We start from the raw sequence: 26,623 nt of genomic DNA, 5'->3' as shown, positions 1-26,623 counted from the left end.
ATATGTCTGATCAGCCCAAGCAGCTCTTGGGAGATACCAAGACCAACTCAGCAGCATCTGGCTGCAGGTTCACAGAATCACAGAATGTCAGGGATTGGAAGGGACCTCGAAAGCTCATCCAATTTGAACCCATTACCCCTTGTCCTATCACTGATTGCATCCCATCCGGACTCATGGATTTATGGATGTCCACATTGCCTAACTGCTCCCTAACCCAGTCCTCATCAACCCAGGCAAACTCCTCCATTGTCCTGCCTTCCTCTGGGGCCTCAGTGGTACGGGGCTTCTCAGGACAGTCTCTGGCAGAGTGGACAGAGACAAAGAAGGTGTTCAGTAACTCTGCCTTCTCTGTATCTTCTGTCACCAGGGCACCCACCTCATTCATCAGTGGGCCTCCATTGCCTCTGGTGTTAGTTCTCCTGTGCTGTTTATACCCTGTCCTGGCAAAGCAGAGGAACGACCCAGGAAAAAGTGAATTAAACAAGGGAAGCAAGTAGGGACACTACTGTGAAAGAGCTCAAACATTTTCTGTGTTCTGTCCTAAAATCTGATCCTCTGTTACATAGTTTCATCGAGCTACAGGTTTTACTGCCACATTCCTTTCGATCCCTGTAAACCATGGGGTTCTAGCTAATGTCTGAACTACTGCTGTATGAAATATTTAGCAGCCAGAGTAATCAGCCAGGTTCATTAGAAAAGCTTCTGACCCTTGCACTGGTAATTAGCCAACATCTCTGAATACCCTGATCAGATTTGCGATTTCTTAGGCTCTGAACACTTTGTGTTCTTAGCTCTGGGAAAGAAGGAAGGTGGTACATAAGATACTTCACATACCAGTAATTTTTTTCTACTCAATTGTGGAACTGTGGTGATGTTCCCTTTTTAACTAGGTCAAGCTTTTATGCAGAAAAGCGGCAGCAGAATAGTTATGGTAGGTTTCAGAGGGAATGTTTTCAAAGTAGAGAACTTTTTCCATGATGATGATTCAGTCTTCACCTCATCCTTGGAAAAAATAAAGGTCAACACTTTTAACTGACTAATGCAGGTTTTCTCCCTTCTTGCAGACTGACACAGATGTAGTAGTACTCACCACAGGTGTCCTAGTGCTAATAACCATGTTGCCAATGATTCCTCAGTCTGGCAAACAATACCTTCATGATTTCTTTGGTATCTTTGGGCGTCTCTCAGCCTGGTGCTTGCAGAATCCAGGTGAGATTTCAACTTTGTTGCATGCAGTTATGGTTTAGTAGTATCCTTGTGACTCTTGCACAGTTGGTGAGTAAATTCTGTTTTGAGACTCTTAATGGTCTGAGATTATTTAAATGCAGAACAAGCTATTCTGTTCTTTGATAGTTAGCATCAAGGAGTGCTTTTTCACTCAAAGTTTGGAAGTCTCTTAGATTCTTCCATGTGGTGCTGCTGCTACATGAAGTTTCACTGGACCAAAATGCTACCCTGATAACAGTGAAACACAGAGACTGATCTTAATGGACAGAGAAGGGAAAATGCTGACGTTTGAGTCAGATATTTGGGAATTTGAGATTCCCAGGTATGGTTGGGGAGGGGGAAGAAGCAACATGTAAGAGTTTATTCTAGAGTGCAACTATCAATAGTCATGGAAGTGTCGGTAAAACTCATCTTCTCAGTTACGGCATCGGTTCTGATGAACTGTTTTTGCTGAATTTGTTGTAAGGTGTCTGATGTCTATCACTAGTGTTACCTGTGTGTGTGTCTCATGGCTGTATGCACAAATGCTGTGTTAAGCCCATAGGGATGTTATTTAGAGGGCCATTTTGCATTGCAAGTAGGATTGGAGCTTACAAGATGGCTAGTAAGATTCCAGTCTGTCATGACTGCTTTTTGTGAATACAGGCTATTAATTTTTACCTTTGAAGGGATGCAAACCTTAGTTTTAATCTTACAGTCGGTTTTGCAAACTCTTGCTCACTATCTAGAGGGGTTTCAGGTTCTAGCTTGAATTAAGAAAATGTTGTGCTTTGGGAATGGCAGGATGCTGGTTGGAATTAATGGTCCATGTCTTAATTTTTGGTGTTGCTGTGAGCTGATGAGTAGGCATCGCCTATTCTCTGAGAAGACTTCACAGTTTTGCCAGAAATTATTTGTATCTCAGAAGACTTGTTTGAGTTAACATTTCAAATTTAAAAGTACTTTGCTTGCATTCTTAGAAGTTTTGTCCTTTTCTCCGGTGTAATGAAAAAGATTATAACTACTTTTTCCAGGTCATGTGGCAGACATTTATCTTGTCCATCTTCATGCCAGCATTTATGCTCTCTTTCATCGTCTTTATGGAATGTATCCTTGCAATTTTGTGTCCTTTCTGCGTTCTCACTACAGTATGAAGGAAAACTTGGAGACCTTTGAAGAGGTAGTCAAGGTAAAATGCTTCTTCTCTCTGAATTATCTGAGACAAGCAATTAATAGCTGTAAAAGGGCAGATATTTTCCAATTCAACACAGTACATTGATATAACTGAGTGCTGCTCAGCAAAACAAAATAAAAACTAGCTATTGGAGGACTGAAATCTCAGTTGGGAGCAAGATCGTCTCTTGAAATTGCAATGGTGTGCATTAGCTTTATCTGGAAATGTAGCATTCTGAACTATTGGGATCAGTAGGTTGCTCATCAGCTTTGTGTAGTTTAGTGCAACCAAACGATGCTGTACTGATAATACGTAATTCTTCTTGCTCATCCAGCCAATGATGGAACATGTGCGAATTCATCCAGAATTAGTGACTGGATCTAAGGACCATGAACTGGACCCACGAAGGTATATATGTTCACTCTGCTATTAGGAGAGGCTATAAATGAGCAGCTTTCTGCTGGGTTCTTTCAGAAGGCTTTACAGCAAAACCTTTTCTGTCAGCAACAGTGTGTGGCAGTGGTGTTTTGCCACCCATATAAACATGGGTACACCAGGTAAACACGTAGACTTTTTTTCATCCAAGCTTATGGCTGGATGAATGAGCAAAAACTCTTGTGAAAAGCTATCACCAGCAATATTTTGGTTCTAAATTCATTTTGTGTCTGGGGTAGAATCTGTCTTCTACTTAACAGTTGACTTTGTCTTAATTTTATGACTTAACCATCAAACATGCTCGTAAAGTTCTAAAAGATTTGGTTAAAATGAATAAAAAGAAACTACCACTGACCTGCTTCATTGGCATAAGGTTTGGGTGATATTTTTTTTTTTTTGGTTTGTTGAAGTACTTGGTGGGATTTAAGTGTTTAAAATGGCTTCAGCGTGTCTTGTTTTGGTACCTAGATATTGATTCAGTTAACAGATCAGTTCTTTTAACAGGTATGTCTTAACATTATCAGCTGTATTAGTTTTCTTTAGCAATAGGCTCATTTGCCTGCAGCAGCACCACTTGCTGCTTTTCTCTTGTCTCCACAGGCCCAGCCACTGAAGAGGAGAAAATTGACTCTTGTTGCTGCACAGTAGTGCTCTTGCCCCGCTTTTCAGAGCCACTAGGAAAACACTCCTAAATGGGAACCTATTGAATATCACAGTGCTCAGTTTTGCAGGCTTCTCCCAGACAGGGGGGAGGGTGGCACCACTAACGAGCACAGTTGGCACAGTTGAAGCCTTCTGATTTGGTATCTTGCACATAATATCTTACATTCGAAAGCAACTCAGCCTTTAATAGGCAGCCTTCTGTGCTTTCTCTTCTTTACAGTGAACTTCCATCCCCTGAGATAGTGGGCAGATCTAATCTGGCTGCTTAATTTAGTGAGAAAAGTTTTCGGAATGAAGGAGGTAGTAATATAAAAAAAGAACATTCCCAGAACTTGGGAAGAAAAACACAGACCTGAAACTAACATTGCAGATGGTGTTTGCTTAAATAATAAAAGATTCCCTCACTGCTGGCATGTCTCAATTTTGACTACCAACATCTGAGCCTAGTTGAGCTGATTTCTACAGCTGCTGAAGCTCAGGATCAACCAAGTCTCCGTGCGCTGTTCCTCCTTTCCAGAGTGCTCCATGGCAGACCTTTATGGATCTCTGTGTCAAAGCTGTTTGTCTCCTCTTTGAGACCCCCTCTTACAAGTCATCTGGTTGCAATTTCTGTGTGGTGCCTTGTTCCAGTTTTGACTGGGAGCGCGCAAAGCTGTCTGGAACAAATGAGCCATCCTACAAGCCAATTCCTCATATTTCCAGGAACTCTTATTTGTGACAATAATTGACTAACTTACTCTTTTGGATCCAAAAACTGTCTGCAGGTGGAAAAGACTAGAAACTCATGATGTTGTGATAGAATGTGCCAAAATCTCCCTGGACCCTGCAGAAGCCTCGTATGAAGATGGTTATTCCTCTGTGTCTCGGAAACTCAGCACAAGCTTAAAACATCATCAAACTGACCCCAGTGCCAGCTCTGACATTGACACACAGAGCAGCTATGGTAAGACCTGCTTGACTGCTGGTGAATACCCAGTTTCAGGAGGAAAACTGACCCTATAGCAAAAAGATGTCTTATTAATTTGTCCCACTTAAAATTTGATTCTTAGGCACCAGAAAATAAACTGTCATTTAAAAAAATATATAATTATATATAGATATATGCTCTGGTCGTATAGACATACAGAATGTTGGCAAAGTTGCCTTTCCACTGCCTCTTTCTCCCCTGCCCTAAAACGAACCAACCAAAAGAAAAGCTCTAGTATGTAATATGTTAAAAAGGTATTTTCTTGGGCTGGAAGAAAAGTCTCTTGTTTGCTAGCTACGACTGCGTATATTGAATGGATTTGAAATGTTTTGGTTAAAAACCTTTAAATCTTACCCAGAAGAATCATTGGTTTGTATTTGATGTGCTGCATGCTTTTAATTTTATTTTTTTAACTTTCAGGGACTTCTACCCCATATTCCACTCCTCGGCTAACACTATCACAAATGCCAGGGCAGCTACCTCAGATTCTGAGCCCACAGTCAATACGGCTGCCAACTGAGCCACAGCAGGTAAAGCAGAACACACAGCGGAGCCAAAATGCTTTTAACACTTTGCACTTTGCTCCTGGTTTCTTGTGACAATCCAAAGAAATTCGTGCTTCTGAAAACATGTTTGTGAGCTCTTCAGAAGCTGGTGTACATTTCAGGTTTAATCCTCATCTGATCTCCCGTGTCAGAACCTGGATATGGATTATTCACGTGTTCCTTTCGCTGATTTGTGTTTGTTGTGTGTTGCTTTTCCACAGGTTACCATCTGGAGTCCTTCTGCAGTGTGTGGGATGACCACTCCACCCACATCCCCTGGCATTGTCCCGTCGGAGCCATCCCAGTCTGCCTCACAACCTTACAGCAAAGCTCTTGGCACCTCTGGTACGTGCTGCGTTTTGGAGTTAGGCCTTCGAAGTTTATTTTAATAGAAATTCTGGTTGAAAATTTTACTGTCAACTTCTTAACAGGGAGTGCCACACTGTGCTGTTTGATAGGTTCAAGTCATTCTGTGGACTGAATAACCTGGTCATCTAGAGCAGTGCTAATGCAAACACAGAAGTGGGAATTAAGTCACAATTAATTCACTGCCAAATTCTGGAGCAGGTCTTTTAAAAACTGTGCACTCTTCTTTTGATAAATAGTTGAAAGAGATTTAAAAAGTAAATGGTTGAGATAGTGCTTGAAACGTACAATTCTTCACATACAATATTCAGCTGAAAGGAGGAAGTGGGAGCCTGCTGAGAAAACTTTTGCTCCTCCTTTTCAGCAGGGGGGAAAGGAACACCCTTGGGAACGCCAGCCACGTCTCCTCCTCCACCCTGCACTTCCGATGACTTTGTGCATGTTTCACTCCCTTCAGCTGCTGCCATGCCTCCTAAAAAGGTATAACAAAACTCTTCTGCCAAACAAATCTGATGGTTTTTTTTGATTGACTCATCATACATGCAGAGACCAGAAGGAAAAATCAGAGTAACTGATTTACAAAAAATGTTGCATTTCATTGCAAAAACTCATTTTCTTTTAGGTTTACATACCTATTGCTACTTCCAGTTGCACAGTTTGAAGACTGCTTAGGTTGGTTTGCTATTTAAGCCATCTCTTTGCAGGAATTCCCTTTCTATGAAACTGTCCAAGAGGTTTGTTTCCAACAAATGTCTGATGTGAAGGATCTATTTTGGTTTTTGTTTTGTATATTTTCAGGAGGACAAACCAGATTCTGGGAGGCCTTCACTGTACCGACAGCAAAATGTCATAAACAGCGATAAATCATTGGGTAAACTCTATTTTCCTCTCCTTATTACAATAACCTATTGTAAACCAACCCTGGTTTTATTGACACCTGTTCCAGTTGCCAAACACTTTTCCACAGGTTTTTGTCTTTTTCTGTGCCTCCCCCGACACAAGTTCTTTGTAGTTCCAGGATCCTGCTTTAATCTGTGGTTCAACTTAAAACCTTCTTGTGATGCTTTTGATTTCATTTCATTTTCCCTTGGGCTCCTAATCTGTGACTGAGCTGCGAGTAAGAGGTGTTTCTGCCCTGCGTGCTTTAGTGTGGATCTCCCTGGCAGCTGGCTCAGAGTTTTCATTAGTAGTCACGTTGTTGAGTTTTTATTACATTAGTTGGCTAAACTTCCTTTTTTCAGGTAAGTTCTGTGGCCTTGTGTAGCCAGATCAGAACCCAAAGGGGAGTTTATTGCTAATGTGGAAGTACAGTAATCACTCTACACTTAAGCCTATTGGTTTAGTTGCAAACAGCACATCCTTATTCACAGAGGTGGTCGCCTACACTTGTTGTACAACAGCAAATGTTAAGTTTACAAAATTACATTTTGGGATCAGGACCAACCAGTGACTGATCTCTGAATGGAACAGGACTTGGATAGTTTCCTCCTCTGGGGAAGGATCTGAAGGAAGGACAGGGTTTTTCTAGAGCTCTTTCAGCAGTGAAAGCTGAACCAGTAAGGCTGGAGAAAACAGCATCTGTACAACTAACATTTCTTTTTTCTTTCAGACACACCCGGTAGTAAAAGTTCAGTAACCTTAAGTGATCTTCCAGAGTTTTTAGGTGGTTTGTCTTTTGAAGATAGTGCTGAAAAGGACAGAGAGGAAGGTAATTTCTGTCATCCTTACATACATCTTAGCTAAGGAAATGTTTGTAATGTTAAAATACAAGATATTATGCTCCCTCCTCCCATCCTTCTCAGATGCAATATCTAAAGAGATCTCCGAGATCACAACCGATGCTGAACACATGGTGCCTAGAGGAGGATTTGACTCTCCGTTTTACCGCACAAATGAAAGTCTGTCAGGCTCTCAAAAGAAGACCCATTCAGCAGTCTCTGGTGTTCAGGGACACAGTCAGACCTCTGAGCCTTTAACATCTTCTCTGGACAAGCCTGGGCCTGAGAGTGCGCGGGAAACACCCAAACAAACATTTACTCCCATAGACAAGCCCTGCGGAGGCTCTGCCGAAAGCCCTGCTGGTAACAGGGAAGGAACCTCTGGGGAGACGCGTATTCTCGCTCCCAGCCCTTGCAAAGTACCAGCACAAAGACGAATGGTGTTTGGGAGCGGGCAGCCTCCCCTATACGACCACCTTTTTGAGGTTGCATTACCAAAGACTGCCTACCTCTTCGTTGGCAAGAAGACTGAGGAGCTGCTAAAGAAAGCCAAGGGAACCCAGGATGAGGAGTGCACGTCCTCCACTTCTCCTGTGGAAGTGCTGGACAGGCTGATACAGCAAGGAGCGGATGCACACACTAAGGAGCTGAACAAGTAGGTGACTGAAAATCGTACTTTGCAAACTTTCTTCTTAGTCTTTTTTGTGCTGGCTTTCTTTTCATAGCTTTACCTGAAAGCAGCTGTGTCTGGAAATCTACAGTGAAACCACGATCTGTGGAACTTTTCTGTTAACTGAGCTAGAGGTTCTGGGTGAAACAATTGTATATTTGCAGTGGTAACTAGTTTACTTTGCTATAAAAAGAAGGGCTGTGACCATAGGACTTTTACTGCCTTCACTGACAGGGCTTGGGATGAAGAAGCAGGGCTGTTGGCTGTGCCCAGCTGTGGTTTGGTACCACTGGTACTGAGATTTGTTCACTTTATCAGGTTTAAGTCCCACACTAGGTAGGCAAAAGTAACTGTAGAGGCCAAGGGGAGATTGACTCTTCTAATACACACGAAGCTAAAAACTGGGCAACCGGATTTAAGGTTTAGGTGTATCTGCTGTATTTCTTCTTTTCATCTTACTACCATGTTTTTTGATTTGTTCTATGCTTGTGAGAACTTTTCCAAGAAATTCCCTCCATAATCTGCCCTTGCAGTCTGCTGCTTGCACGATTCCTCCTTCTCACATACTGACTGACCATAATTGTACTTTTATTAGACTGTAAGCTCTTTTGAGGTAGCCATGCCATTTTGAAGTGACTTGCAGAGTGTTTGCATATTTAAACTGACTATTTAATGCTGCATTTTCATTTTTCAGATTGTCTCTGCCAAGCAAATCTGCTGACTGGACTCACTTTGGAGGTGAGGAAGTTTCTTGTGTTTTGGCAATCTGTTCATTTGCATTAGACTTGCTAACACAACAACCTGTGTCCCTTTTTGTTTGTTTATTAATGCTGCAGAAAGATGATGCCCTCCATTAAGTCCTGGTTTATCTGCTTAGCAGGTAGACATCTGCGTTCCACTGAGATGAGCTGGGTTTTTTCATCTTTGAAAAGTGAAAACTGCCTTTCTCACTGTTCTAGACATTTCTCCTTTTGACCATTTAAGATCTTCTAGCCTTCAGAGTGATGCTGGTCATCTAAAAGATCCTCCCACCTTTTCAGTACTACTTGAATCTAAACCTGATGAAATGGAACAGGCAGATTTTTAAGTTGTCATTTCAAAGAACTCTCATTTGCTTATTTTAAAAAAATATGTGGAACAGGGACAGTAACCTCTTCTGTCTTCAACTCCAATCCAGGTTCTCCCCCTTCAGATGAGATTCACACCCTGCGTAACCAACTGCTTTTGCTGCACAACCAGTTATTGTATGAGCGCTTCAAAAGACAGCAACATGCCCTTCGGAACCGTCGACTCCTGCGAAAAGTGATTAAAGCAACAGCGCTGGAGGAACATAACGCTGCCATGGTGAGCAGGGGTGCAGCTCCAGCAGTGAGTGAAACTCACTGGTGCTAGAACAAGTATTGATTGGTTTGGCCAGTATCTTTCAGTACTACCCAATTTAAAAAAAAGCCTAATTTCTTGCCTTAATAAAGTCACTATTTGTGGGATAACTTGTAGACGAGTTACATGCACTGTGATTATTAAAACCCGTAGTGTATATTGGCTTGTAGACAACTGAATCAGTGGACACCTGCAGGCTTGACCTTTGCCAGCACGTACTTTTTTTGCCTTTTGATAATTCAACACAAGAGCCAAAAATAGACTTCCAAATACGTTTTGGAAAATGAACTGTAGCTTCAGCTGTGAAACCCAAGTCCCCATTGGAAGTGTGAGGTGCAGTGGGAGAATCTGCTGTTGCTCATTGTGCCTTTGGATGTGACTTTGAGTTGTCAGCTTGTCCACTCTGTCACCACTTTATCTCCTTTTCAGCCAAAAAACCAAACCCCAAAAGCCTAAAGAACATGCTGTATATAGAATATTCTATCTATGAAAAAGTGTCACACCTGCATGCGATTAATTGATAGCTTTCCTTAGCTAGCAACAGGACAGATGTTCTAACCGATAAAGCCGGTGTCTTATCTGCTGCTTCATATGGGGTTCTTAACAGAAAGATCAGCTGAAACTACAGGAAAAAGAAATCCAGGCCTTGAAACTGAGTCTGCAGAAAGAACAGGCAAGGTACCACCAGTTTCAGGAGGAACATGAAAATATAGTGGCTCAGCTTCACAGCCAGATCAGACAGCTGCAGCACGACCGGGAGGAATTCTACAACCAGAGCCAGGAACTGCAGGTATGGAGCACAACACTGAACAAAATTGTTATCCGCGTACTGGCTTTATAAATAACCTTCCTAACAACATGGTGTGAAATATCTGAGAGTTACATGTGTTAGAGATATTGTCCTAATTCAGAATGAGACAGTGCATAGTTGGAAAGGCCCAACTTAGAACTCTGAAAGGGTGATGACTGTTTTGTCCTCTTTTCATTTTGGAAATAGCAAAATGTAGTTTCTTAACTGGTTTTGGGACTTTGACAAGTACTCAGTATAACTTGATTTACAGTGCTGGGAGTTCCAACCCTCCAGCCACGTGCCATTGCTGCTCCTTATTCAAGTTTCAGAACCCTGGGTGAGGGTTGGTATGTTGTTTTTTCCATTTGAATAGACCAAGCTGGAAGACTGCCGGAATATGATTGCAGATCTGAGGTTAGAGTTAAAGAAGGCTAACAACAAGGTGTGTCACACTGAATTGCTTCTTAGCCAAGTTTCTCAAAAGGTAAGAAAAGTCCCTGTTCCCAGGGTCCATTGAAACTCAGTTCAGAGGCTTCTGAAAGTTCTCCTTTGAGCTGCTTTTTCCACAGTATGAATTTGCAGATTGAGCCATGTGAACTTGTATTAAAGCTTTGCTAAATCCACTTCTGTATGTGGAGACACGATTATGTTAAGGGAAGCGATATCTATATGGTGAAGTTCTGTATGGACTGTCACCAGCTTTGAAAAAGCTTGTTTATTTAACATTTATTACCTGTGATGCGTTGGATTCTTCTCTCTGTCTCCCTTCTTTATAAAAATACCCTGTGCACACAGTACTTGTCAGCTGGGACTCTCCCACAGAACGATTTGTCCCAACGTTTGACTCTGTTCAATCTCTCTGTAAAGCTTTCCAACAGCGAGTCGGTGCAGCAGCAGATGGAGTTCTTGAACAGGCAGCTCCTGGTTCTTGGCGAGGTCAATGAGTTGTACCTGGAGCAGCTGCAGCACAAGCACACGGACACTACAAAGGTACGATCGCAGCGTTGGCCTTTCGGGAAGACGTCACTTGAGGTCATCGTCAAGCTGTTCTCAGCCTTGGCTGCAGAATGAAGGAAATGCTTCATTACTTAACACGTACTTGCGTTTAAAACTGATTTTCAGGGATTTGTTCTCAAATTTAATCTTATGTTCAGATATTTTGGTGCACCGTGTCGTTACGGAATCCTTTCAGTGCCATGTGCTTGGAAGCTAAGGAGGGGATCTTAGGGTGCACCTGAAGTTTTAACCACCTGGTGTAAATGCTTAGCAATTTTTTCCTGCCAAAGGCCAAGGCTTTACTGTGCTTTTAATGCGATTGTCAGCAGACTGTTGCTGGTAAAGTAACATAGGGCTTTTATATTTGTGCAAGTGTATAACATTAGGGTAGTATTGCTAGAATTCGTAGAAAGATCTTAACTTTGTGATTTGCTGTTTTAAAATGAGCAGTCTTACTCTTCTCAGTCATTTTCTTACTAAAAGTTAGTGTTACCTTTAACAAAACTTCTGTGGTTCATATGGTTTTACTTCCTGACTTCAAAGAAACCTTTTTTTTAATTAGGAGCAAGTAAATTGCACAACAATATAACTGTTTCTGCATGAGAGCAAGTAATTAAAGAAGATGAATGATAAGCAAAAAGTCTTTCACTGGTATTTAATGAAGGTCATGTTGCAAAAATGGTTTTAAAATGGAGTTTGTCTGTTCTAATCGGGTGCAGACCTGGCGAGTTTGCTTTGCTGAAAACAGCTTTTCATAAGGAACATTAATGTGCTAATAAATGCCAGTGATGTATGATTATTTTCACAGTAACTTAATAGAGTACATCCTCAGAGTAGCCGGTTTTCTGTATCCGTTTTTAGAAATGCTTCTCTTTTATTCCATCTTGCTTAAAAATGCACCTATTCATAGCATCAGAAACGTGTCTAAATATCAATAAAAATAACACATGGTCGCATTATACTTTAACATGGTGTTCTTTCCTTCGAGGAGGTTGAAATGTTGCATGCTGCTTTTCGGAAGGAACTGGAGAAAGCAAAATTGTGTGTTCAACAGCAAAGCCAAAGGCTTGATGCTTCTCAGAAACGGATAGTTGAACTGGAATCTCAGCTTGCTAGAAAGGACCACCTCTTCCTGGAGCAAAAGAAATACCTGGAAGATGTCAAAATCCAAGCACGGTAGGGGCTTCCTATGGAAAACATACAGATGCACTGTGATAGTTGGGGCAGAATCTGGAGACACTGGACCTGATGGGTTTTGGTTTCTTTTTCTGTTCAGAGGTCAGCTGCAAGCAGTAGAAAGTAGGTACAAGGCCCAAAAGAGAATCACCCAGGCGTTTGAGCTGGAGATCTTGGATCTGTTTGGCCGGCTGGAGAAGAGCAGCCTACTGAAAAAACTTGAAGATGAAAAAACGGAAGCAGCTGAGGCAGCAGAAGAGAGGTAAGGGTGATAATGTACAATGTGCTGAACTCATGACCAGCTCCTTGGAAGTTGGTATCCTGTTGGAATTCCTAGAACTTGGATGCATCATCTCAAAATATTTCTGTTATCCACGCTTTAACAGACTGAGTGTTTCAGCACTCTGCCTGGGTTACTGAGAGTCACTGACAAAACTGAAGGTGCTGGTGAAGTTCTCTTCAGATAGCGGAACCCTTGCTCACAGTTTAAGAGAAACCTCTGGTTTGTCTCATAGATGGGTCTCTAATCTATAAATTGTTACAGTGTTGTTGAGTAGTTGTTTTACTTACCTCTACCTAAAGTATCTTGCTAGTGCTGGATTTCCTTCAGATCAAACCTTTTTTTTCTACACCAAATTCTGCTGCAGCATCAGGATAATTTCTGGCACTGCCAGCAGATTTCTGGCAATCACCTGTGCTTGGGTGAGCTAAAAGAACGATCAACAGTCCAAGGAAGCTGCTCAGATCTCTACCTTAGCTGACCAGGATCCAGTTCCATTCTGCTTTGATTTTATTGTCAGCTTTGAACTTAAACCACTGGATGTTGCAAAGCTGAGTGTGACACCTTTCTGGTTATCTTCTGTCGCTTCTGCTTTGCTACAAAATGGTGAAAGGAAAATTTAAAGTACATATACAGTAGCAGAAATGGAAAGTAATCAAAGTAACCTGCTTTCGCCAGGATTTCACCTCCCATTGTAAACGTTGCTGCAGTTCCCTTGACACTGTGTCCTCTCTCTTTCCAAAACAGGCTGGATTGTGCTAATGAAGATACTGTGGTGGGATACAGTGAAGAAACAATTGGTAGAAACGGAGAGACCAAACCTCCCAGCACTCGAGGTAGCAGTAGCAGTAAGGGTGGCAGCAACAGCGAGCTCTCCACCCCAGAGAAACCCCAGAACCAGAGATTCAGCAGTCGCTGGGAGACATCCGTGTTGCTGGAGCCCTCGACTACTGTCCCACTGACTGTAGGTTCACTCCCCAGCTCCAAGAGCTTCCTTGGCATGAAGGCACGTGAATTATTTCGCAACAAGAGCGAGAGCCAGTGCGATGAGGAGGGTGTAACCATCAGCAGGCTTTCTGATGCTCTAAAGACCGAACTATGTAAAGATCCAAGCATGGAGGCGAAGGCCCCTCCAAGCCCCGATAACCTTAGCCTCTCGCCGAAGATCCAGGAAAGCAGTGTTGGACAGCTTCATATCATGGACTACAATGAAACTCATCATGACCACAGTTAAAAAGGAAGATAGTCAATCAGTGTTATTTTCATATTCTTGGCATAGAACAGGAGGCGTGAATGCAAGTTTAACTAAAAGCTTTTATGTTTCTTTGGTCTGAGCAGCTAGCTCATGCAGCGGAATAGGATTGATGGCCAGAAACGGGAAAAAAAGGCTGCTGAACGAATGCTAAGTGGATTTTTGGGTCTGGAATTGAAACGCCCAGCCTAACTCTTGCTTCTTTCTCAAATTCAGTCCTTAGCAGCGTGTACTAATTTGAAGGGACAACTGTTAACATTTGCAAGTATTTTTTTCCCTTTCTCCCTGTCCCCGGTTGAGTGGCTGCGTTTATGAACTTGAGTGCAATATGAGGCCAAATTAACATTTGTGAGTCTACTTTGAATGCTTTGTATTTCCTTTACAAGCTTCCAATTTAGAGCCGTTAATTGTGCTGCCTGTCCAGGTGACTTTGGTTGCTTTCATCCTGGAAAGAAGCAGCACTAGAATTTCTAGTGCATTCATCTAAAGGTCTCTATTTTGCCTGTCCCACATCCCTCAGAGCCCACTCTGCCTTAAGTTGGACTCTGAATAATGAAATGTTTAAAAAAACAAAAAATAGTGTACTTCTGCAAAAGGATTCATTCACCCTAATTCATGATCATTGTTTATATTGTCCTTAACATTTCCTGGAAAGTTATATTTGAACAGACACGAAAGAACTGGAGCTTGTAATGCAGAAGAGCCCGTATGTGCTGGAGACTTGTTAAAACACTAGCTTCAGAGCTTTTTTGGTATTTTAAATGTTTGCCTGACAGAGTGGTACTGACCTCAGACTGGTTTGTATGGGAAAGCAATCGAGGTGGGAGAAGAAGGAAAAGGAAGCTTTACTCGAGCAGGGCGAGCGGTGCAGAACACCGATGTAGAATCGCACGCTTATGAAGATTTGCAGAAGAGCATTTGTTTCTCTAATTAGGCAAATACTTGGGTTGCCTGACCCTCCTTCATAGTTTTGGTCTTTGTTCCCAGTCTGAGCAAGACCTCTGTGTTTTGAGTCCAAGCAATTGGCTTCATTCTTCCTGGGAATACGTTTTCAGGGTTTCCTTTGAGTGCTGTTCTGCTCAGACTGCAGCACATTTTTCAGCTCAGTAATGGCCGTTTGGCTCTAGGTATCTTCCCTTTGCCCTCATCCCCTTCCCTTAGAAGACAAGGCTGACGACGAAGCGTGCTCCAACCGAGCACTGGAATTCTGTCGTGAAGCCTTTCTGCGTTAATCATGTTTTAAGTCGATGATGAGCCTTCTGTGAAGGAGGATGGTGAGATCAGGGCTTGTCAGTGGTCAGACTCAGTCTCCTTTGTGGCAGAGCTGTTGGGGAGGCAGTGTGCTTGTTTTAAACGTTAGATATGTCCGGGTCCAGGCGTACTTAGACATATCAGGTTTCAGTTACCCTGCATCACATGTGGCCTCTTTCCTTAAACATTCTGTGGGTGGCAGCTGCTGTTTAAGAATCGTCTCGCATACAAATCAAGTCCAAGTACACTTGCACTTGTACAAATCCCTTCTTAACCTGAATGGGAACAAGACTCTGTCAAGGCGCCAGCAATACGCTAACTTGCGCCTGATGGTACTTTTCCTCCCTTTTCCACTTCTTCCATAACGCCCAGGGTCTAAATACATTTCTGCCTGTTGAAATTATTCTCAATGTCCTTTCGGTTGGTCAGTACGAACTCTGAAAGTAAAGGTGAACTTCAGTGGTTTTGTCAAAGCTTGAATCTGCATGGAATAGAAAATAGAGAGTTGGTTGTAAGTGACAGACTGGTTTTGTCGACATGTCTATAGACTTTCTAAGACGTAGCGGTAGCAAACGTGGTAGCGTATGTTTTGGTAAGATTTGGAGGTTTCCCGCCCCTTTCCCCCCTGCGTCCCAGCCCCAGGAGTGAACGGTTTGCACATTGTCCCTGAGGGGCTGGGTCACGGGAGGAGCTCATCCTGCTCTGCCCAGCCCCAAAAGGTGGATCTTGCTTGAACAACAGCGTCACTTGCCCTGAAGAGAGGCGGGTTTTGTCGTCGGTTACAAAAATGCCCTGGCGGTATGCAAGCTCATTGATAAGGTGGCTTTTTTCTTCTTTTAAAAAAGGATTTTAGCACCGGAATAGTAATGGAAACCACTTTAGGTTTGTTTGTGGACCACAAAGATTATGGAGGAACAAATTTTGCAATTTTTTTTCTTTTTTTTTTTTTGTAAGTCTAAAAATCATGGATCTGCTGTATGTAGTTAACTTGCTGTTTGTTCGAAGGGGTCCCATCAGTGAAGTGGAAACAGATTTTTTTAACTGACTGCTTTTAGTTAAATCTAAAATTGCTGTCTTTGTCAAGTTAATCTGTTCCCTGCCTCGCTCTTTGTAAGCATGTTAAACAATCCACATTAAATGCCATAAATATGAAATACAAGGAAATGGTACAATCGTAAGCTAAGAGAGAACTTAAACCAAAAGGAGGTTTTGCTGTCCTTATTAGAATGTTCTAAAATGTCAAGGCAGTTGCTTGTGTTTAACTGTGAACAAATAAAATGTATTGTTTTGCACTACTCTCTGTTAAATTCCCTGCAAGCCGACTTCCTTGAGACCAAGCTGTGCTGAGACAAAACATGCAGAAACAAGTTGAGTATCGAAGCATCTTCCAAGATCCGTGTAGTACAGAGCAGATAAGTGGTTCTGCCCCTTTTTGCACTGGGTTCTTTGTTCGAAGCTCATTTTTCTGCATGGAGCCAAAGTCTTTATTCTTCTGCAAGTAACAAACTCAATGACGACATCCCGGTATAATCCATAAATTAACTGCAAACAATTCAGTGCTGCAAATCTGTGTATGAGCTCTCTGTATGGTATTGTTCATGTAGCCTAGAGACTACACAGTGATTAGCCAAATTAATAGGTCCAAATGTCAAAGACTTGTTTGCAAAGCTGGGGACAGTGTCAGAAGCTCCGTCTGCCCTTGTCCATGTGCTTTTCTCTTCTGTACCTCACTCAAGAGTCACTGCTCACGCAGGGGGGGCAGTTTCTCAAACCAAGGGGGACTTTGGGGCCATTTTACTTTAAGTTTAACCTGGTAGGTTAAGGTTGTATTCTTGTTCTGTTTTTTTTTCCAGACTGGCAGCCTTATGCATCTTGGGAAAATGACCAGGGCTGCAGCGTCTGCGAGTTTCGTTCCGTGTGACAGACGTTAGAAAGCCCCTGTGGATGTGGGACTGGCAGGACAGCATGACGGTCAGAACTTTTCAAATTGCTTTTAGGAGCCTTCGCTCGTTGTCACTAATGGGGTGTTTCCTGGCTGCGGCCACTAGAGGCCCCACGAAGCCGCCACTTGTCTCCGCATCGGCTCTGATGACATTTGTGGGATGCTGAGAGATCTGTGGGATGCTGAGTTTCCCCTCAAATTGCCTCCTCCCTTCCTGCAAGAGCCCCCAGCCATCCCTGACACTTGATCTTCTTGGGATCTGAGCTATGAGCACCTCTAGGACAAGAGGAAACGGCCTCAAGTTGTGCCAAGGGAGGCTGAGGTTGGATCTGGGGAACAATTTCATCCCAAAGGGCTGTGGGGCATTGGAACAGGCTGCCCAGGGCAGTGCTGGACTCACCATCCCTGCAGGGTTGAACAGGCGCAGAGATGAGGTTCTCAGGGCCATGGGGCAGTGCCAGGGGTGGGGGAATGGGTGGATTTGATGATCTTAAAGCCTTTTTCCAACCAAAACGATTCTACCATTCCATCCTCTCAGCGTGTGAGATGCTGGAGCCAGGTATTTAATGTACAGAATATTTTGGCCTGGTTACAGGTTGACAAAAGCATGGATTGACTCTTACCTGAATCAAGGGGAGCACAGAGGTAATTTACAGCCTACAGATGCCAGGATTCTGTTGAGATCATCTCCTACCAGTCTGTATTTCTATTTCTTTGAACAAAAAAGCAGCGTTTATTTCCTGGACTAACTGACACATCTCTGGGTGAGTCAATTTTGGTGCCCTGCCTGGTTTCTCAGTGTGTATCTCACAATTTTATGCTCACAGAGGCTAAAGTAGAACTTTATTGCACTTCTGTGTTTGGCATTTACATCCTGTTTATGTAAATTCTTCAAACAGCTTGATTTGTAGTGGAGAAAAACAATTCTTGCTGTATCTTTTTGTCTTTTGAAGTGTCCATCCAATCTGGAAGAGGAGAACTTGTATGGAAATTAAGTAATTTGTCTAGATGTTTTTGTGAGCCTTAACTTTGCCGTCTTCCAAGAGATGCTGGTCATGTCATTACCAAACCTCAGACTGCAAGATTTATGCGCTCATTTTTCTACTTGTGTCTTAAAATTTTGGCTGCTTAAAAACTGATTGAAAGGATAAGGCTGGGCTAGAAATTAGTATTAAGGTTTGGGAACTGTGTTTGTCATGTGTATCGTAGCCTTGGTCAAGTACGAATGGACAACAGCACCGGCAGGGTTTGGTGGGAGTGTTCTGACAAGGAATTTGCGCTGTGCTGTACCATGAAAGCTGAAAGTGAACTACAAACTAGAGGATAATTTTGGTCTCAGCCTGTGTGTTCAAACTTAAACTTTATGACAGGGTTGGAAACAAGATAGCATCCCTGGTGTCCCCAGCATTTGTCATCTTTTAGCCCACGTACTTGTGTACATGTACTTGTTTTGAAAAAGACAGCAACGGTCATTGGACACTTGTCTTCACACCATCAAACACAACAGGGCAGCTGTGAGCAGCTTTGATTTTTCCGCCTCTGCAGCCGGGCTCTCAAGCAGAGCACGAGAGGGGAACGGGCACATTGAGCAGCCCCACACTGAGCCCCAGCAGCACCTGCAGGTCTCCACATCACCCTGGCAGGATTTGCCACCCTGATGAGTTCACCAAGGTTCCATTTAGTTGGATCATGATGTCTCCTAAAAATAGGCTTCTCCTCCAGCGTGGACAGCTGGATTGCATTGCAGCACAAGTCCACAGGGGAAGGGGAAAAAGGTGCAAAAGAAAGTGTGGACTTATGTGAGGGAAAACATGATCCTGAAAATCCATTTCGTCTGAGCTATCCTTCCTTCCTGTGCTCTCTCCTTTGTTAATTCTCCCTTCTTTCTTGGCTGCTTGTTGCCAGAATCTGGCCATCTTAAGGCAAAAACTTGGTCACAATTTTAGCAGACTGAGCCAGGCATGCAAGGGGAAATAGTTTATTCAGGAGTGTCTTCCAGCAGGAAGCAAAGAACAGGAGCTAATTTGCCTGTGGGAGGGGAAAAGAGCAGTCAGATACAGGGAAGGCGCCGCGTCATTGAGATCTTTAGTTTGTAATTAACAGTACTTCAATTAAAAACACCCCCAAAAACGTGTATCTGCTCCAGAGAATGGGGAGAGCCTGTGACTCTGACTCTCCCTGAGCAGGCTGGAAAGAAAGCTGTTGTCAGCACTGGTGTAAAGTCACTGTGCTGGTATGAAAGCAGAGTGAGACTGTTCCAAATGCCTCACAGTTTTAATGATCTAAGCCTAATAATATCCTTGAAAGTTAGGCAAGCTGGATTCTCATCTCCAAAAGGGAAATCACAGACATTTTCACTTGCACTTTGAAAAGAAAACATCTGATAATGGCCACAGCTTTCTCTCTGCTCCCACCAGATTCCTATGAATCACGTCGACTGAAAATGACTTTGTTAGCTTTGTAGAGCTCTGGGGAGGACAGGGGTGTTTTTATTCAAGTTTGGATATTGTTAGTACACCAAACGAAGCGTTAAATGAAGTTTACATCCTTTACATCTCCAGCTCTGACAGCAAAGGAGTCAAATGGGTGTAAGAGATGTTCTGAGTGGCAGGTGCTGGCAATGGTGTGAGAACCTGCAAGGAGGATGCAGCAGAGCAGGGTTGGTGCAGCTAAACCTCAGTGATCTTTCTTGTAGCCAGTGACATGGGAGGGAGATATTTGTGTCCTGTAAACTGTGATTCTTTGTTCCAAACAACTGGGCAATTTCCACGGGGGTGAAGGAACTTTAGGGACAAGTCTAAACATCAAATACATCTGAATCCGTAATGAGCAGCCGTTGCTGCTCTGCATCGCGTCCTTCAGACATGCAGGTTCTTCGCACCTCCAGCTTCGGACAGTGAGTGTTCGGACAGATGTTCCTCAGAAAGAAATCTGAGAAAGTGTAAAGTCATATTTCAAGTATCTTGCCCGTGATTCGTATCTGTGCGATGAGAACCTGGTTGCTCCTGACCATTCCCTGCTCTCACCGCAGTGCTGGTCAAAGGGACCAGCTGCAGTGCTACAGCTGCTTCTGTTGGGATATGACATTAAGGAGCAGAAACATCAGCAAGGGAGGGAAGTTTGCGTCTGTCCAAGGCTGGTTTACAGGGCTAACTCTTCAGAAAGAGGATTTGGATAGGAAGGATCTCTAGTATTCATTTCATTGACTTTAATCAGCCACCTGATTAAAGGTGGTAAGCAGAAGAACTTTGATCCTCTAAAAGGCATGTCTACCCGGTGGTTTCCAGGGACCCTTAAGTTTCTCCCTGTCATTTTCTGTGTCATTCAGCTTCTTCCAGACGCATTTACTCCCCTGTACCACTACATTATCTTTGTTACTAGCTGAGGTCTGGGCTCCAAGGTGCACAGCAGGCGGTGTTTGGGAAGGGGCCACCCTAGCTGGTGTGTCCTGGGGTGCCCTCTTCTCAGAGACAGCACTTCCACCACTCACGTTGTGCAGCACGCGCTGTGGCAGCTTCTCGGTGTGGGTCACCCACTCCTTCATGCAGTCTAGAACGATGGGGATGAGGCTCACCACACCTCCGTAATGGTTCTTTGCCTCGTTACAGCTCAGGTGATTCACAACATCATGAGGGTATCTGTGGGACAGAAGGAAACAACTGGCAGAGCAGTCTCAGGAATGCAGCCCTGGAGAGCCCACAGTGTCACCCTGAGAGCCCCTGGCAAGAGCAGGAATGGACAGTCAGCAATAGGATGTGGCACGGATAGAATTACACCTTGAGAAACGAGTCATGCCAAACACAGGACTCTGGCTGTTGGGTTAGGGCTGGGAGAGGTCAAGAGACACTTGCTGGCACAGAAATGAGCTACACACAGCGCAGGAGGTGGAGGTAATTGCCTGAGCATTGCATGGGACTTCAGGGGACTCACCTGCCTGTATGTGCCTTTCCATGCATTCGTGAAATGATCAAATAAACAAATCAACCCCCTTTTTGTGAGTGGAGGCTATAACAGAACTGATGGAGAAGCGGGAATCTGTCTTTTTATGACAGTCCTGCAGCACTGAAAATCACCTCAAAGAAACGAAGCTGATAGAGAGACCTACTTAGCTCGGATGGCGCTCAGGTCGTTGCTGTGGCTCAGGAGCAGCTTGCATCTCTCCAGAATGCCGTTGGTTATGTTGTTACCAGGATGCACGGCTTCCAGCTTCTGGCAGAGCCTGCTTAGGTCACTGCAGATGTTCAGGAACATGTTGAGGATACGCCTGTCCGTGGTATTATTACAATAATGGTCCATGTAGGACTGTACCTGTACGTGGGGAAAGACAGGGTTATGCGTGTTAAATTAATATAACTTATGCTGCAGAGTTGCTTAGGTTAGTGATGAGAAGCTGCTTTCTCTTGTGACTCTGCACTATGGAAACTGCAATACCAAGGCAGGTAGTAAGATTTCTACAGCATGCCTGAGATGTTTGCTGAAGAAGGCTGGGGTGATGGATCTGCTCGTCAGCACACCAGGAGCCTGCCTCTCTCTTTAAAGCAGCGTAGGAACGCTGCAGCCAGAGCCACAGCTCTGCTCTGGACCGAGTATGAGGGGAGTTTTGTGTCTGCTCTGAGCAGGGATCCCTCTGCCACAGCCATGGCTGCCTGTGCAGAGCAGTGAGCAAACTGGGAATGGTTTGATGTGTTTGCATCGTGCGTTCTTCATGGTTCTTTACTCAGCACCACTAGATGTGCCTGCCAACTAAACTCATTTAACTTAAATTGTTCTCACTAACCTATTAAAGCAATGGTATTCCCTATTTGCCTTGAACGCATTGTTACTTAGAGCAAATGACGTTGCATGATGAAACATTATGCCCAGAGATTAAGCGAGCGGCTGGTTTGAGCCATAACTGGACTCTACCACCTTTGGTGCTTTCTGTAAGATTTCAAGACAAGAAGTAGCTGTTCCAACATGGGTACAGCTCCTGCATACAGAAAAGCCGTGCTTTGTGCTTGGGCAAACCCTCAGCAGGTTTGGAAGAAAAAATGCCCCCGACGGGGCCATTTCCAGTGCAGATTCCTCCTTCCACACTGTTCGCTGAGCGTTGTGCCTGTGTGAGTGGCAGGATTTTTTATCGCTGCTGTGAGCAGAAATAGTTCTAAAGCGAAGAGCATTTTAGCTTGGATGTTCACCAGTGGGATAATGACTTCTTGTTGTCTACATCCACAGCAGAGAGGTAATGCACCTGCACAGCCAGGACAGGGCCCGGGACATGAACGGTGCTTACAGGGGGTGCCCAGCTCTGCATCAGCCAAGTCCTGGCCCTGGAGCTGTGGCCGGGGGGCTCACAGAAGCCCCTGCGCTGGGCCAATGTCACAGCCACTGCCAGGCTCTGCAGTGCAGGGACACGCTGGGTGATCCGAGTCTCTGGCTGAAGCAGTGACTGGACTTCGAGTTTATACCCCACTGCATCCCAAAGTCTTCAGGAGCTGTTGCCATTGCCTGACCACAGCACACTCTTCAACCTTTCCCCTGCCTATGCTGTCATCTTTTCTCTGAGAAATGTCATCACTCAGCACACAATCAGCTGCCACACGCAGCTTTATGGGTTGGAAATGCAGCCATATTCCGAGCTAGGTGCAATATATATATTTTTCTCTAGTTTCTGTGTTTGCACTCTGGGAAAGCTGGCAGTCAGGTCAGCTGCAGGCACATGTATTTCTGCATCTGTTGCTTTTATTCTTGTGCAATGCAAAATTTAAAATAGGAGAATTGCTCAATATCACAAAAATATTGGCAGTTTTTAAACCAGCATAATGTTATCTAAAACCTCAATGCCTATTTTTGGAAAAAAATGGTTCAGCATTACATTTGCCTTGATCTTCTTGATGTCATGAGCAAAGCCCTTATATTAGAGAGAGTCAGCCCTCAGAAATGACAACCAGCTCACTTCTGTGTCCTAATCCGAATACCAGCTTGGTTTTCACTCTGGCTTTGGCATCCACCTGGGTTTTGTGCCTGAGTTCTGCTGTCTCGCATCCACAGTTCCAATTTCCTTTAGGTTTTACTTCCCTCTCTGTCTGCCAGTGCTCTAAGTTCTTCGCACCACTTAAAACATCCCATGTTATAAAAATTCCAAGACAATTCACTTACCAGCCCAGAAAACCCCTCGCTCACTTGGGACTTTCAGCCCTCAATCCATCATCCTACCTCGGTAACACAGCCATTATTTTTAATAAGCTCTATAGAAAGATACAGCAGCACTGATACCAGGGGGAAGAGCCATGTATGTTGGTTCCTACACGTTAAGGATTACAGATTCCACGTGTGGCTGGGGAAAGGAAGGTTGGCTTGATTGTTTTCTTGTAGCCTGTATTTTTGGCTGTGCCTCAGCAGCAAAATGTTGGTGTTAAACTAAATCATAAATTGATGCTTAGGAATAAAATTCCTTCTCTGCAAATGGGAAAGCCTAACACAGCTACGTCTCTTCCCTGCTTAATCTTTTGCCGCTGGTTTGCAGAGTTACACGCCAACATCACTATAGAGTTTTTGTGCATCTTCTGTTAGTAAAAACATTTATTCATCCCTGAACTAGACCCAAGTGCACGACAGCGCCGTGTTGGTCCCTGTTCTCATCGGCAGAGAACTTTGTGCTGAGCGCTTTGTACCTGGCTGATGCTCGCCACCGGTCTGATCAGGTCGTGCGCGTTCTCTCGGGTGTGCTGCAGCACCCCGATAAACGTGAACTGCTGCTGCAGGAAGAGCTTGTAGTTCTGTTCTATATTTCTTAGAGCCTCCTTTACCTCATTCATGTTTTCTCCCTCCTGGGTTTTGGGAGAGAAGGAGAGAAAAGAAGCTACTTTTTAGAAATGATGCAGTTGTACATATGTCACTCTGTCTTTCACTCGAGTTGGAAATGTGTAGGTTAGTAGAAAACTTTAAAAAAAAAAAAACAACAGAGATATATTGTGTTAAAGCTCTGCAGTCCCAGGGCCCCAAACAGCAAGTCAATGAGGTAGTAATGATGCTGCAAAAAGAGGCAGAGAACCCAGCGGGGAGCACTGACAATCAGATGCCATAAACCCTAGTGGGTCTATTGTAAACATAATGTGGCGATGCATCAAACGCAGCGCGGAGAAAGGCCCGAGGGGAGCGATGGCTGCTCTTACCCGTGTAAAACCATTGCCCAAGTGGCTTCACAACTCCGACACTGCAGGAAGGTGGCTGGAGGAGCTGGGGGGGCCGTGGTTAACCCCATCCCTGCCCGCCAGAGGGGCTGGTTTTGACCTGTTTTGACATTGTGCTCCGGGGCAGCCTCGCCTGAAGCCTCCACCCCCCACCCCGGAGACCCGCCGGCCCCCCAAGCCCCGTCCTGCTGCCCGGGGCCTCGTCCCTTCGCTCCCGCCCGCCCCCGGCAGCCCAGCGAGCCCAGCGGCTCCTACCGGCGGGCGGGCAGGGGCGGCAGCCGCGGCGAGAGCGGCGGGAGCGGCAGCGGCTGAGCGGGCCGACCGGGCTCCCCCGCGGCCTCTCCCGCCGCGCCGCCGTCACCCCGGCAACCGCGCCGCCGTCTCCTAGCAACGCCCGGGGTGGGGCGCGTCGCCGTTCGATGACGCCAACCCCCCCGTTGCTGTGACCGAGGCGGCGGTCGCGCCCCGCCGTGCTGAGTGGGGCGGGGCCTCGCTGCGTCGCGGGGTGGTGACGCACTACCTAGCAACGCAACGCGGCGGAGCTGGTTGCTAGGGGCGGCCATGGACGCCCCCGCCCGGCCGTGGCCGCCGCCGGTGGGCGCCTACGCGGAGGAGCGGGAGCTGTTCCGGCTCCTGCAGGTGAACGGGCCGTGCCCGCCGCGGGGAAGCCCCCTCAACCCCTCCGGGGCGCGGGGGTGGCCTGGCAGGCCCGGGGGGGCGGTGAGGGGCACCCGGTCCCGGGTCTCCGGTTTCCTCCCGGGGGAAGCCCCGAGCCAGACCCGGCCATGGGGAAGGTTCCCGGGGGGAAAGCGACGCGGCCGTTCCCCCCGCAGCCGGTACCGGGCTCCTGTGGAAACGCGCGGGCGGGTGTCTGAGGGAACGTGCGCTCTCTTAATGAGTTAATTTATTTTAATAATAGCCTGGCGCTTGCAAGGGTTCATGCATGTCAGGTTGTGCGGAGGGTGGTGAGTCCGCGCTGGGCCGGGCAGGGAGGAGGAGGAAGGAGCAAACCGAAAGCGGGACCCCCGGGCGGCGGTTCCGCCGGTGCCGAGCGCGGTTACCCGAGCGCGGTTACCCCGGTATCCGCACCAGCCGCTCAAGATTGTTCCTCCTGCTGCTGTCGGGGCGTTTCTGCGGAGGCGTGTGGCAAAAATACACCGAACTGCGCTTCTCACAGCGTGGGGATTCGGTAAATAGCAAGACGGGTTTCCCTGCCTTGTTCTGTACGTTCGGAAAAAGCCCTTTTGTGGGGTTTGTGTGGGGGATTAAATACTCTGGTGCCGTGCGGATGTGAGAACCTGTTAGAGACACTCGTGTGTACTAACTCGGAACTCTGCTTTCTGTGCCATGAGGCCTTTTAACTTCTTCAAATCTCACTGGAAAACACACAAATACTTTTTTTCCTTCTTTTTTTCTCTCTTTTTCATATAATTTCAAGGCCATTTGGTATCACCAGTGTGGCATAATATTAGTGGGGTTTTTTTTAATGGAAATACCATATTTTGGATGCCACGAGGCATTGAATGCAGCTGCAGGACCTCATGTTACATAAACTGCTTGTGACGTTTACTCAGAGGGCTGTTTTCTTTTCATGCTTCCCTTCTGTTGTAGCAACATAATGGTGCAAATAAACACAGCTTGAAATTATCGTTGTCAACTTGAAATGTTTACAAAACCCCAAATGTGAAACCTAAAACATGAGACCCAAACCATGAACCTCCCCCAGAGATGAACAGAACTGCTGGTGTGAAATTAAACAGGATAACATGAAGCGTGTGTGTAAGTGCTGGTAGGATTTGGGAATGAAACAGTGAAAGCGTCAATTAGTGTCGGCCTGAACAATTTTGCGTTGTAATAAGACCAAATATTCTAGGTTTGTTATTTTTCAGGCTTCTGAGAACTGTACTGCCAAATCCTGATTCCTTAATTTACATAAATGTTGCTGGAAAGTAATACTTTTTAAATTAACTTGCAGTTAAAATACAAATTTCATACTTCATGCTCTGTGTTCCTCAGACCTTTAAGCACAGAACTGCAATGTGAAATAGTTTATCAACAAAACAGAGTGTTTTAATTATTCTAATGAAGTGGATAAAGCAGAAAACAGACCACACCAATAAAAGACAATCAGTTGGTTAGAGTATAAAATTCAATGGAATACACAGACTTTAGGGAATTTACTTGCGAATATTAGCGTTATGGCTGATCTTTAGGAAAAGATGTCCTGTTCCAGTGCGAGCATTTTAGTGGATAATCTAAGGCAGAACATTAGTTGCTGTTTGATGTTTAGTTTTAACTGCACAATTTTGGGCTATGCTGAAATGTCTGGTAAGAAAACCTCCATGTCGGTCCTTCCCCTGCCTGTGAATCAGCACACGATCCCCACGGCTGTCGGTGGGAGCTGACACGAGACCCTGTATAGCATCAAACATTTCAAATTACAACGTGCTTCCAAGCAGACGTTCAAGGAAATGCTCTAAGCCTTTCCCCCTCTCCTTTATTCTTCACGTAGGAGGAAGACGAGTGCAGCTCTAAAAGTGAGACGTGCTGCTTTGGTTGTTGGTTTTGTGTTTTCTGCAGTTCCCTTGGCTGGTCGGAAACTTGCGGGAACGTGGTCGAGAGGGTTTAACCTGCCCTGCA

General features: G+C 44.9%; 3 protein-coding genes across 14 annotated transcripts in view; 2 read left to right on the top strand and 1 right to left on the bottom strand.

Annotated features, from left to right (window-relative positions):
- Nucleotides 1-20,862, top strand: part of TSC1 (TSC complex subunit 1) — a 31,016-nt gene extending 10,154 nt beyond the window's left edge. For 7 of the 12 annotated variants that reach the window (XM_080355769.1, XM_080355771.1, XM_080355767.1 and 4 more), the window contains 18 exons: nucleotides 1,065-1,209; nucleotides 2,241-2,395; nucleotides 2,715-2,788; nucleotides 4,243-4,421; nucleotides 4,866-4,975; nucleotides 5,212-5,335; nucleotides 5,721-5,836; nucleotides 6,155-6,227; nucleotides 6,966-7,064; nucleotides 7,159-7,729; nucleotides 8,439-8,482; nucleotides 8,922-9,088; nucleotides 9,732-9,914; nucleotides 10,288-10,398; nucleotides 10,782-10,904; nucleotides 11,899-12,086; nucleotides 12,187-12,348; nucleotides 13,114-18,282. In XM_080355769.1, the coding sequence (XP_080211895.1) occupies nucleotides 1,065-1,209; nucleotides 2,241-2,395; nucleotides 2,715-2,788; nucleotides 4,243-4,421; nucleotides 4,866-4,975; nucleotides 5,212-5,335; nucleotides 5,721-5,836; nucleotides 6,155-6,227; nucleotides 6,966-7,064; nucleotides 7,159-7,729; nucleotides 8,439-8,482; nucleotides 8,922-9,088; nucleotides 9,732-9,914; nucleotides 10,288-10,398; nucleotides 10,782-10,904; nucleotides 11,899-12,086; nucleotides 12,187-12,348; nucleotides 13,114-13,600 (3,111 nt within the window). In that variant the 3' untranslated portion in view covers nucleotides 13,601-18,282. Of the gene's footprint in view, nucleotides 1-1,064; nucleotides 1,210-2,240; nucleotides 2,396-2,714; nucleotides 2,789-4,242; nucleotides 4,422-4,865; nucleotides 4,976-5,211; nucleotides 5,336-5,720; nucleotides 5,837-6,154; nucleotides 6,228-6,965; nucleotides 7,065-7,158; nucleotides 7,730-8,438; nucleotides 8,483-8,921; nucleotides 9,089-9,731; nucleotides 9,915-10,287; nucleotides 10,399-10,781; nucleotides 10,905-11,898; nucleotides 12,087-12,186; nucleotides 12,349-13,113; nucleotides 18,284-20,419 lie in introns of those variants that run through there. The other 5 variants (XR_013922995.1, XR_013922996.1, XM_080355763.1 and 2 more) reach the window with 5 other exon arrangements.
- Nucleotides 19,290-23,991, bottom strand: SPACA9 (sperm acrosome associated 9). The gene is made up of 3 exons (XM_080355773.1): nucleotides 23,465-23,991; nucleotides 20,917-21,119; nucleotides 19,290-20,449 (listed from the first exon to the last, which is right to left on the bottom strand). The coding sequence occupies exons 1-3, from the start codon at nucleotides 23,606-23,608 to the stop codon at nucleotides 20,068-20,070; spliced, it is 729 nt and encodes a 242-aa protein (XP_080211899.1). The 5' UTR covers nucleotides 23,609-23,991; the 3' UTR covers nucleotides 19,290-20,067.
- Nucleotides 23,992-24,544: 553 nt separating this feature from the next.
- Nucleotides 24,545-26,623, top strand: part of AK8 (adenylate kinase 8) — a gene marked incomplete at both ends in the record, with an annotated part of 62,012 nt that continues 59,933 nt past the window's right edge. Inside the window, one exon of the mRNA XM_080355887.1 lies at nucleotides 24,545-24,622. Within this exon, the coding sequence (XP_080212013.1) occupies nucleotides 24,545-24,622 (78 nt within the window). The remainder of the gene's footprint in view (nucleotides 24,623-26,623) is intronic.

Source organism: Nesoenas mayeri, assembly GCF_963082525.1.
Source record: "Nesoenas mayeri genome assembly, chromosome: 18".
NCBI classification, from domain to species: domain Eukaryota; kingdom Metazoa; phylum Chordata; class Aves; order Columbiformes; family Columbidae; genus Nesoenas; species Nesoenas mayeri.
Note: the sequence above shows the minus strand (reverse complement) of the source record. Positions and strands in the feature narration are given on the sequence as shown.

What these genes read in the sequence shown, in the direction of transcription:
- SPACA9 (XM_080355773.1), bottom strand. Translation starts at nt 23,608, where the DNA reads ATGAATGAGGTAAAGGAGGCTCTAAGAAATATAGAACAGAACTACAAG. An exon ending in CGGTGGCGAGCATCAGCCAG is followed by an intron (nt 21,120 to 23,464) that starts GTACAAAGCGCT and finishes CCCCACGTACAG; the next exon opens with GTACAGTCCTACATGGACCA. An exon ending in CTGAGCGCCATCCGAGCTAA is followed by an intron (nt 20,450 to 20,916) that starts GTAGGTCTCTCT and finishes TCTGTCCCACAG; the next exon opens with ATACCCTCATGATGTTGTGA.